General features: G+C 25.5%; 4 protein-coding genes across 4 annotated transcripts; 3 read left to right on the forward strand and 1 right to left on the reverse strand.

Annotated features, from left to right (window-relative positions):
- Window positions 1-821: 821 nt before the first annotated feature.
- Window positions 822-2825, forward strand: ENU1_051580 (DEAD/DEAH box helicase, putative; the record flags this gene model as incomplete). Its single annotated transcript, XM_008857883.1, has 1 exon — window positions 822-2825. The coding sequence occupies one exon, from the start codon at window positions 822-824 to the stop codon at window positions 2823-2825; it is 2004 nt and encodes a 667-aa protein (XP_008856105.1).
- Window positions 2826-2923: 98 nt separating this feature from the next.
- Window positions 2924-4936, forward strand: ENU1_051590 (protein kinase domain containing protein; the record flags this gene model as incomplete). Its single annotated transcript, XM_008857884.1, has 1 exon — window positions 2924-4936. One exon carries the CDS (start codon window positions 2924-2926, stop codon window positions 4934-4936), a length of 2013 nt encoding a protein of 670 aa, XP_008856106.1.
- Window positions 4937-6392: 1456 nt separating this feature from the next.
- Window positions 6393-10181, forward strand: ENU1_051600 (zinc finger in N-recognin protein; the record flags this gene model as incomplete). The annotated part of the gene is made up of 1 exon (XM_008857885.1): window positions 6393-10181. The coding sequence occupies one exon, from the start codon at window positions 6393-6395 to the stop codon at window positions 10179-10181; it is 3789 nt and encodes a 1262-aa protein (XP_008856107.1).
- A 283-nt stretch (window positions 10182-10464) lies between these two features.
- On the reverse strand, window positions 10465-11520 carry ENU1_051610 (leucine-rich repeat containing protein; the record flags this gene model as incomplete). The annotated part of the gene is made up of 1 exon (XM_008857886.1): window positions 10465-11520. The coding sequence occupies one exon, from the start codon at window positions 11518-11520 to the stop codon at window positions 10465-10467; it is 1056 nt and encodes a 351-aa protein (XP_008856108.1).
- Between the last annotated feature and the right edge of the window lie 870 nt (window positions 11521-12390).

A 12390-nucleotide genomic window follows, 5' to 3' on the forward strand; every position in this document is an offset into this window, starting at 1 on the left:
TCACCCATTTCTTCTATAATAACATATAGATAGTCTTTGGAGTTGAACTATTGTATTAATCAAAAAAAATGTTAGTATGCAAATAATAAAAATGAAAAAAGATGAAAAATATTAATCATCACAAAACAGTATCTGAAAATATAGGTTATTAGATGATTTGTATTTATTTCATTGTATTATCATCATTATCTTTTTTTAACAGAATAAAACATTAAACTAAAACATATGAAAATTATTAATTTTTTTTTTAACTCTTCAATGACAAAGGTACTAATATCTCTTCATTCTTTTTTGGTATTTTTTACTTAATAGAGATTATATATTAATAGTTTTTGTACCAACAAGAATCAAAACATATAGAAAATTTTTGTGAAAACTCAAAATAAAATTTGAATAACACTGAAAAATTAGTCTTTGAATTACTTATTCATCTGGTTCTTTAAACAAAAGGGATTATCAATTATTGTCGATCCAAAGAAGCTTGGTTCATGCTCTGGTTTAATTTATGTATATAACTAGCTTCAAAACAATCTGTAATGCCTAAACAATCATAAGAGTGTTAAGATCAATACTTTTTAAATTTCAATTTCAGAGAACAAAGAAAAGTTTAATAAAGAGTTTGTAAGGAGTTTTAATAGAACTAATAGAAGTATTGAATTAAAGAAAAAAATTTAATTTAATGAATTATAAGAAAGTATTTGAAAGATTTTTTCTATAAAAATTTTGTTATACTTTTTCAAAAAGAAATAACAAAAATAGAATTTCAGTGAAAGAATAGAAAAACAAACCCTAGTTTTTTAAATTCTTAAAACAAGAAGTACATGAAAAGACAATCACTCTCAAATGGAAAACATAGAAAAATTGATGGAGATGATGAGCAAATTGAAAAACCTTCTGCCCTTAAAGGATTTTTAATTCCTGTTACGAAAACTGGTAGTCCTATAAATGAAGAACTTAATGGTTCTACACCATCACCAAATATCCCAGAATCTCCTATGCCAGATGATAACCCTGGTTCATTTGATCGTATGGATCCACCAGTATCAGAATCAGCACAAGAAATGTTAAAAAAAAGAGGAATTAATAGTTTATTTCCAATTCAGGTATCTACTTATTCACCAATTTATTATCGTAAAGATGTTGTTGGAAAAGCACAAACTGGAAGTGGTAAAACAATTTCTTTTGCTCTTCCACTTATGGAAAGACTAAGAGCTGAAAATGAAAGAAAAGGAAAGAACCCAAGAGTTATTTGTTTATCACCAACACGAGAATTAGCTATTCAAATAGCAGAAGAGTTTACACAATGTTCATGTGGAAAATTTAAAGTTATTTGTGTATATGGAGGTGTTGATATTCAAGGACAAATTAATAAATTACAAAGTGGAGTTGATGTGATTGTTGGAACTCCAGGAAGGGTTAGAGATCTTTTTGATAGACAATTTTTAAAATTAGACTCTATAGAAACAATTGTTCTTGATGAAGCTGATGAAATGTTAAATATTGGATTTAAAGAAGAAGTTACTCAAATTATGGATTTTGTTCATGGAAGTGTTCCAAAAGAGAGTACGGTTCAAACATTATTGTTTAGTGCAACTATGCCAGCATGGGTTAAAGAAATCAGTGAAAAATATTTAAGAGATGATGCAGAAGTTATTGATGTTACAGTAGGAAATACTCAAGTTCCAAAGAATGCTAAACATCTTGCTTGTAGAATCTTTTATCAATCTAAAACACAAACTATTGCAGACCTTATCAGGGTATATGGTAGAACAGGAAGAACTATTGTTTTTTGTGATACCAAAGCTGAATGTACAGATTGTGCTATTGCTATTAATCCAATTTTTGAGTGTCAACAATTACATGGTGATATTCAACAAAAACAAAGAGAACAAACATTAAATGGTTTTAGAGAAAATAAATTTAATGTATTAGTTGCTACTGACGTTGCTGCAAGAGGTCTTGATATTAGTGGTGTTGATTTGATAATTATGACTCATGTACCAAAAGATATTCCACAATATGTTCATAGGGCTGGTAGAACTGCTAGAGCAGGAAAGGAAGGAACTACAATTACTTTGTTTACTAGGAAAGAACTTCCTCAACTTCAATTAATTGAGAGTAGAATTAAAATCCATTTCCAAAGAATTGGAACTCCACAAAAGGCTCAAATCGCTGAAGTTACTTGCGGAAATTTACCAGAAGAAATTAAAGAAATTCCTGATGCAACTGCTGAATTATTTAGAGATATTTCTAAAAAATTATTAGAAACTGGAGATGCTGAGACTGTCTTATGTAAAGTAATTGCTTCATTAAGTACTGTTAGTAATGACGATTCTGATCGTTCACTTCTTCAAGGAGAGCCTGGTGTTAAAACTTTGTTTATGGAAACTAAAGGAACAACAACTGGATTTAGTGGTACCAAATTTCTTTTAGGTAAAACTCTTGAACCATCTGAAATTGATAAATTGGGTGAAGTATATGTTTATAAAGACCATTTTGTCTTTTTTGATCTACCAACAAAAATTGCCAATAAGTTGTTAAAGTCTAAATCAAAATGGAGTAAGGCTATTGTCAATATTACTGTTCCTGCTTATTTCCCTGATGATGTTGGAATTGGAAATAGCAAAGACCCAAATGAAGAACGGGGAAGAAAAGGTTCTGGAAATGATAGAAGGGATGGAGGAGAAAGAAGAAGAGACGGAAATGATAGAAGAAGAGATGGAAATGATAGAAAGAAGTCTGAAAGTGATAAAAAAGACCGAAAAAGATATGGAAACAATAAAAGTGATGGCAATTCAAGTAGAAAAGGACATATAACTTTTTAAAAAAAAAGGGGATAACATTGATTGAAATTGTTTTGAATGACGTTTAATATTTTTTTTGTATTAAAACAATTGAGAAAGAACTAAAAATTAAGAATTTTATGTCAATATCTGAAGAACAAATTAAAAAGATTAGTATAAATCAAAACCAAGAGCTTGAATATCATAATTTTAAAGATGAAAAAGAAAAATATACTAAATCATGGGTGCATTACCCAAGTCCTCATATGGATGATGTATTTAAACAATTAGATCCGGAGAAGATTAAACCATTTTGTAAAGGCTCTGGTAAGTCAATTCAGGAAATTTATGTAATTGTCAAAGGGATTAGTAGAACGTTATTAAGTGAGATTAAAGTATCAAATGTTAATTTACAATATGAAAATAAGATAATTAGATTTGAATGTCTTATTTGTGATATCTTAGAAATAGCTATTAAATATGAACATAAACTACCTGAAATTACATTAGAAGACTTTGTTCTTAGTGACGAAAGAAATAAAGTTTATGCATATGGGGAATTATTTTATTTCTTAAATCTTTATTCTGACAACATCAAATGGTTTTTCATTGATTTTGACCCAGCAAAAACTAATATTAAACCAATTAACTTAAAAAATGTTTATTTTAATTTACAAAGAATGGTTGAATTGTGCAATGGAAAAGAGTCTAATTACAATGAAATTAAAATGTTTCTATTTGACTTACGTCATATGAATTCTATTCAAAATATTCTTCAACATGAATATTATCAAAAAATTTATAACAGAAAACATGGAGTTAGAATAAATTCTAAAGACTTATTTTTCATTTCAACGGATGGAAAAGAAGTTTCTTTTGAAAATGTTATTGACTCAAAACCTGTTAGTATATCATCAAAAATTGTCTTAGAATCAAATGATAAATCTTCTTCTATTCAAAGTGTTGGTCGAGGAGGAGCTGCATTTATTTTTAAAGGAAAGTTAAAGACTAAAGATAATGAAGAGATAGATGTTTCAATTAAACAATTTAAAACTGATCTTCCAAATACTAAATGGGTTTTTAAAAGAGAAAAAGGAATGAGTTTTTTAGTTAATGACCAAATTAATATACTTCCTGTTGTTGGATATTATGAAGAAAAAAGTACAAAGAAATATTATTTAATAAGAACTTGGGCAGATACTACATTAGAAAATGAATTAAAGACCCCAAAATTTGAATTACAAAATAACCCAGAAAAATCACTATCATATATTATTGATATATTATCGTGTGCAATTAATTTTAAAAATCTAGGTTGTTTTAATAGAGACTACAAATTAAATAATATCTTTATTAAAGATGGTAAAGCTCTTGTTGGAGATTTAGGTACTGCAATTGCTCTTTCTCCAACTAATCCTGGAGTAACTAAAATGTATACTCCATTAATGCTTCCTGACAAATGGGCTGAGGCTGAAGACAAAACGACTAATGACATTTATTCTATTGGAATAACACTATCTAATTTCTTAATGTCCCAATGTAACACTGAAAAGTTAAGGACTCAAGTTATTGAATCAAAAAAAAAAGGTTTATACTCTGAAGACATCTTTGTTCAGCAATTGTGTCTTACTGTTAAAATGGTACAAACACAAAATGGTGTTCCATTAGACTTGGAAACTTATATCAATGAATTCAAGGAAACTCTTTTAAAGATGATGGCACATAAATATGAAGAAAGAGCAACATGGGATGACGTTCAAAATCTTTTAAATTTAACAATAAAGACATATGAGTCTTTAACACACAAAAAATATTTGCCTTGTGTTTCTAAAAAGTTATTCACCTTAAAAGATGTTAGTAAGAGAATACTTCAATGGTATTCAAATTTATTAAGTTCAAATGAGGATATTATAGAAAATAAATTCTTTGGATATTCTGAATTAGTTTCTAATATCGAACAGAATGAGCCAAATCAAGAAATGTTTGATTTAACATTGAGACTTATTGAAGACATATTATTTGCTGCCAGTAAAAGAAGTGACAACGATTTAATGATGGATTGTAAGACAATCTTTGAAGTTCTAAAAACATATCCCTTCATTTCAGATGAACAAAAGTCAATGGTTGAGTATCTTTCTTCACTTATTAATTGATGGTGTTGAAATTCTTTTTAGGTTTTTTCTAATTTATATCTAGCGATTCTTTGGTAATATTTTATTTATAACTAACTTTTTTTAGTATCTAAAATATATTTTGATTCTTGTTTAAACACCAATTTCTTAATTTTCACAATAATCAAATACTATTTCAATGTTTTTATCATGTTATATTTGAACAGAAGAATGAAACTGGAATGAGTTGTAGTTTTTTATTTCTATGACTTACGTTAAAATTAATTAAATCCTTTGTGCTTTTTGCCATTCAAAATTATTATTTTGCTTGGTTTGTAAATATTTTGTAAATACAATTCGATGAAATATCAAAATGCTTTACAAAGAGATTAGATGGTTAATGTCATCAGTCATTAAGCATAATTAGGAGATGAAAAGATGTGTTGAATTTAATAATAATATCTTCATAAACAAGATACAAACAAAGAATATGATGAGAACAATCAGTCATTGAACAAACAAGTAATAAAACAAGAGAAGAACAATTGTCTGAATAAAAAAAAGAAAATTAAAAGAAGATAATAATGAAATAAAGGACAATGAAATGAGTAAAAAGAAGAGTATAAATGTGAAAATGAAGTAATGAATTATATAAATAAAATGATAAAACAGAATAATAAAAGAAATAATGAAATAGTAATAAGATAATATTTATGAAATGAATAAATAGTCACAATGAGCAATATTAGAAATAGAGAACGAAGTAATAAAAAAGAAGAATAGAAGATAATCAAATTTTGCATTAATATTAAATGATAAACATAAAATGATATAAACAAGCAATGATAAATAATAAATAATTATATATAAATGATAAAATAACAATGAATTTTTAATAAATCATGTTAATTAATATTCCAGTGTTATTTATAAGAATATCATCAAAAATAATTATAAAATTAACCTGATGAATCACTAAATCATATATTAAAATAATAACTTATAAGACATCTTCAAAATGATATTTAAATGAATATACAATAAAACACAGATCATAAAAACCATGATGAAATAGATAAGAAACACAAATTATGTGATGAAACAAAAAAAAAATAACTTTTTATTTTATAACAAATGACATATAAAATAAAATAAGATATAAAAAGAATATTAACAAGCAAGGAATAGAACAATCAAATGAAGAATAATGAATGAATCAAAAAGAAATAAGAAGAAAATAGATAAATAAAGAAATGAGAATAATAATACAATGTTTATAAAAACTAAAATAATTGGAGAATGACTATAATTCATAAAATAATGTTTAGACTAAGATATACTTGATCCCAAAAGAAATTTTAGAGTTACTTGTTTGAATAAAAAGAGCAAGAAAAATAAAAAGAAAATGATAATTAATTGAAATTAAACATAATAATATTTCAATAAAAACCAAAAAAAATTAATTTTGATAAATAAAAAGAATTGATTTGTTTTGGCAATGGTTGAAAACATTATTGGAACTACACTTGATTCGGCTATAACGTTATGTCAAAACCTTGTCCACACAAGGCATTGTCGTTCTGTTGGGTATGGACAAAAGTCACTTATTTATCATTGCAAAACATGTTCAAAAACTGAAGGTGCTTGTTTATGTGCATTGTGTTTTAATGGCAGTGACCATAAAGGTCATGACTATTCAATTACTGAAGCGTCAAATTTTACTTGTGATTGTGGTGATGAAAGTCAATGGAAAGAAGAGGGATTTTGTCCTCTTCATGGGAAGGGATTTACAGGAAATTTAAGGTTATTACTTCCAGATAAATATCGAGAGTTTCCTGAAAAAATGACTCAGTGTATTGATGTGTATGTTTTTGAATTAATTAGAAACAATATTACAGAAATAGAAAAGATTGGAGACATTATTTTAAAATTAATGCAAGTTGATTTATTTTATTTAATTATTGCAGAGCTTTTAACAAAACAATTCTCTCCTTCGTCATCTGTTCTCGTTGAACAGCTTCATCAACAAAAGATTACTTATCATGAATTTTTGTATGAAAAGATGTTTACAACACCAAAACCACCAACAACATTAATGAGAATTTTAACATCATTTCAAACTGACTTAACTTTGATTCATTTTGACCATGAAATTATTTATAAACTCTTTATTTATTCATTAGAGTTTTCTCAACACTCATTGAATGAAGTTTTTTGTAATACTTTTATCTTTCGTTCTTATAAAGATAACAACAATAAATATTTATTCTTTAATAAAGAACGTTATTTACAATTTATTTCTATTACCCAATCAGTACTTGATGGTTATGTTAGTCAGAATACAACAACTACGATGCAACAAGTACAAAATGTTTATGATTTTCTTTGGGCTGTTTTTCTTTATTGTCCAAATGAAATACAAGATGCTCCATTTGATAAATCATGTGTAATTAAAACTGCAGTGTTTTTAGCTACATTATCTAATCGTTTTGAAACACTTCCATGTTCAAAAGTTCATGAACAGCAAAATCAATCTCGTCAAGAAGTTTTAAAAAAAATTTATTGTCTTTATCTAATTACATCTCGTCTTATACCTAATATTAATATTCAATATTTATATGCTGCTTATAATGAAGTATTAGCAATCCTTATTCAACACATACAAAAATATTTTAAAGAAGTTCCTTCTATAGTGCTTGATGGAGATAGTATAGACGTAAGAACTCATCAAACAAATCAACCATGTTCTCCTATGGGATTCATTTTACCATTTTTTCTTTCAATTTATCTTAGAAGTATAAAGGAAGGGATTAATCCATTAATCCCAAAAGAAGATGCTAAATTAATTCTTCAATATTGTTTATTGTCAATTAAATTTCGACAAGACTATGAGAATAAAGTATATATATACAATGATGACACTGTATTGCTTTTTTATTGGTATTATGTTTCTGGAACAAATCTAAGAACAATTTTAAGTGATTACACAATGGTTAGACTACTTATTCCTATTGTTGGAGTAGAATATTTTATTAAAGAAAGTTGTGTCATGTTTGAAATGATTGAATATTCTCAAAGTATTAAACACTATTCAATACATAAAATTAACAACAAGAAAGAAATTGTTGTGAATTATTTAACATTGTTAATACAAATAGATAGAAGGTTTGAGTTAGTAAATGATATGTCTGATGAAGATATGTTAAAATTGATGATTTCACATCATATTATTAGTGGTAATACTAGACCAAATGAAATAAGTAAAAAAGTAATAATACGTAATTTCAATACATATGATTTATTTGATGTTGTTTATGATAAAGATAGTAAACAATTAAGAAAACATTATTTAGAAGAAATAGACCCTTTAACTCCGTTATTAAAATTATCAGAAAAAGAAGTTCTTATTAATACTTGTTTATTACAACCCCAAAGCCCATTACCACATAGGTATCAATTTAATAGTCTAAGAAAAGATGAGCCTCATAAAATACTATTTCAAAGTGTTTTAATTTATTCATTAATTAAGGATATAATTGAATTAAGATTAGAAGATATTTCACCACTTATTATTATGTTAATTCTTGAATGTAATGATGTTGTTGAAGAATTGAATAAAACCATCACAATAGGGAGATATATTTTATCAGAGCCAAACCATGAAATAGAAAGATTGATAATAAGTGATAAAGAAATGGTTCAAATAAATGAATATATGAAATATTTTGGAAGAGAAATGGGGATGAAAGAAAAAGAGTTATTTGAAATGAATGAAGTTGTTAAAGAAATTGGAAATGGGTTTGAGGTAGAATATGAAAATTATAAGAAAGAACAAAGAAAAAATATAAAACGCCATAAAGACAAACAAGCACAAATAAAACAACGAATGATAAACCAACAAAATAAAATATTACTAAAAGATAAACAAGAATTACAAGAATTAGTTAAAGAAGAAGAAGAAATTTGTGTTATCTGTCAACAAAAAAAGAATGATATTGTAGGATTTTTTACTTGTTTTAGTGAAAATAAAAAAGTTGAAACTATCAGAAAAATGAATAATGGAATTAAAGTGAAGTGCAATGTTAATGGATGCCAACATACTGTACATTATAGTTGTTATCAACATTATAAAAGAAATGTATGCCCAATATGTAAATATCAAATTAATCATTTTCTACCTCATCAAAATGAATTTAAGAAAGAAGAATCAACTATTATTGAAGGAAAAGAAACTACAAGAAAAGAGGTATTAAGAAATTGCATTTTTAATGAATTTTATGATGAAAAAAGTAAAGAAATCGATATATTAGAAAATGTGATTGATTGTTTATATGGTACAATAGTATCATTACAATGTTCTTCAGAATTAAATTATTTATATAAAGAAACAGACAGACAAATAATAATATCATTGTTAGAATTAGCTCGGTTTATTTTTTATGAAACTGAATTATTTCAAGACATTCATCAAATGCACTATGATATTGAAGACTATTATCAACAATGTAAAAATCCTCTAAAAATTTATTTATTTAGTTTAGTTTCTCAATCAAATACAATGGAACGTATCGCTTGGATATCACAAGCAAGGAATTGTGCTTGTATTGCAAAACAACTTGGATTATGTCATGATGAATTTGTTTGTATTGATGATGACATTCACTATCAAAATATAATATTACCAACGAATATACAAAAACAACTACAAGAATGTCTAAGTATTAAACAACTTACTGAACAATTGACATGTGTACTAAATGATCAAATAAAATTATTAAATGAAATTATTCATATTAAAGAAATTAATGTGTCAATAGGAGTTTATGAAATGATGGGATTTATTGATGAACTTTCATTTAATAGTTTGCCTGATATCAAACAACCAATTTTTGATTTTAAATTACAAAAATATTTTAAAGATTTTGTAGGGCAATTTGCAGAACAAAAATGTAGTGTATGTAATGAATTACCAAAAGAATATATGAAATGCTCATATTGTTTAAGTTGTGGTGCCTTTATTTGTGATAATCAAGAATGTTTTATTCTTCATAAATTAAAAAAAGAATCTCCTGATTTATTATATATTTATTTAAGAAATGGAAGAATTTGTGTTCATATTAATTCAACACTAACTGCTTCATCTTGTATTTACTTTAATAAATATACAGAACCTTTTGAACAAAGTCAATTAAAACATAGTGAATTTATTTTAAATGAATTAAAATTACAAGAATTTTTACAACATTATATAAGAGGAGATGTTATAGAAAATCCAATGTTTAAATGATTTTTAATAACAATATTTTTTTTTTCTTTTTATAAAAATCTTTAACAATATGAAACTTATAATTTTTCATTAATACAAAAATGGGACTAGAAGATACACTCATGGATAATGGTACTTTGGGTTATTTATTATTTTCAACCCTTTCTATTATTTTATTTGTAGTTATTGCTATAGTATTACAAATTCTTCAAAAATTTAAAATTATTCATTAAATAAACCAATAACAACCTAGTTGTTATTAAATAAAAAACCCTGTTTTCAATTATTATGTTTACTTTTTTCTTTAAATTAATTCAACCGTTGATCCTTTCGTTTGTTGTGGTTTTTCTTCTTCTTCTGGAATTTCTTTTACTTGTTCTTCTGTTTGTTGAGAATTTCCATTGTTAGTGTTTCCTTCATGAATTTGGGGTTGTTCACCTGCTTTAACTAATTCCCCATGTTCTATAACTCTTTGTTCTTCACGGAATTTTTCTTCTTGAAGTATTTGTAATTCTTCCATTCGTTTTGCTTTCTTGTCTTCTTCTTCTTTAATTGTTTTGAAATAGTTATGAGCGTCATTCTCTGAACATCCTAAACATTTAGCAAAGAACCCAATATGGTCTATACAGTCTTTTTTGTACAACCCCTCAAATTCTTTTGTTCCACAGTCTTTAATAAATGCCTGTGTTTGTTTAGTTTCATAAGAAGTTTTATATTTTTTTTCTAACTTTTCATTCATTAAAAGTTTGAAGTTTCTTAATTGATTTAATTTACAGACTGTAAATGGAATAGTTCTAAGTCTATTATTTGATAGTTCTAATGTATCAAGACTCTTTAATGATCCAAGTCCTGGTGGTAACATAGACAATTTGTTATGAGTACATACTAAGGTTTTAAGATTTACTAATTTCTCAATTTCATTTGTGATATAATCAAATTCATTGAAATTCATTCTTATTTCTACTAACTGAGTACAATAACTAATTCCTTTTGGAAGAACAGAAAGTCTATTATGAGTTAAATTTAATGACCTTAATTGAGAATACATAAAGAAATTACTTGGCAATGAAGTAAGCATATTGTATGAAATGGCAAAATTTTTTAACTTAAGTAAGTTAGTAACTTGTTTTGGAAGTTCTTTAATTTGATTATTGTTAAGATTTAAATCTTCAAGATTAAATAACTCTCCAATTTCTATTGGTAAATCTCGAATTTCATTAAAGGCAAGGTTCAATGATTCACATGAAGTAACGGTGTTAATGCTTGGTGGTAATTTTTTTATTCCTTTTTTACAAAATGTTAATTTCTTTTCTTTGTCATCTGCTGCTTTTTTTATGGTTTTTTCAAGTCCTGCTCCCATTTTTTCCTTTTTATAAGATTTTTAAGATTCTTCTTTTGCTTTTTTTGATGAATTGAATATTAACTTTTAATATCATTTTTATTTATTATTAACTATAACTTTCTTTTCAAGTTAAAATCTAAAATTAATTTTTCTTTTTCAAAACAAAAATTGGTTTATATAACGTTTTATAAAAAAATAAATATTTGTTTTGATGGTTATTTTATTTTAATAACAATTAACCTCAGTCAGAATTTGAAATTATTAATTCATTTAATTGTAATAATTTTTAGCAAAAATTATTTGTGAAAGAAAGAATTTATTGAATAGTAGTATTATAAAAAGAAATTAATAAAATTAATTATTGTGTTTTAATTTTGTATTTTCATACTGAGAAATTGAAGTGTTAAAGAGTAAACAGAATTATACAAATCTTGAGAATTATTAAGAGAAGTTCAATGATGATTTATTGATGAGGTTGAATAATTCATTGAATTTTGACTTTCATAAATTGAAAAATCAGTGTTTACAAATTAATGAATGAAATTCTCATAGTCAAAGTAAATTCTGTGTTTTAAGAATCATAAAATACTATTTCGTATTTTTTCAATGAATAGTGTCATGAAACAATTCAACTTGTTATATAAAAAGAGTTATTATCTATTCATTTCATATTTGATCAAATGTAAAAACAATCATTATTGATATTTTCTTTTATTTCTTTATTATTTTCATTCTCTCCATTTCTATTTATTATTGCATCATTATCAGTAATATCATGTTAATTTATTTATATTCTTCTTTCTTTTACTCATCTTTCTTTCTATAATTATAGTTTATTATTCTATGGTTAATGTGCGTTGACTAATTCATTATTTTCTCTTCATTTTT

The sequence above is a fragment of the Entamoeba nuttalli genome (assembly GCF_000257125.1).
Source record: "Entamoeba nuttalli P19 unplaced genomic scaffold asmbl_3003, whole genome shotgun sequence".
In the NCBI taxonomy this organism is placed as follows: domain Eukaryota; phylum Evosea; order Mastigamoebida; family Endamoebidae; genus Entamoeba; species Entamoeba nuttalli.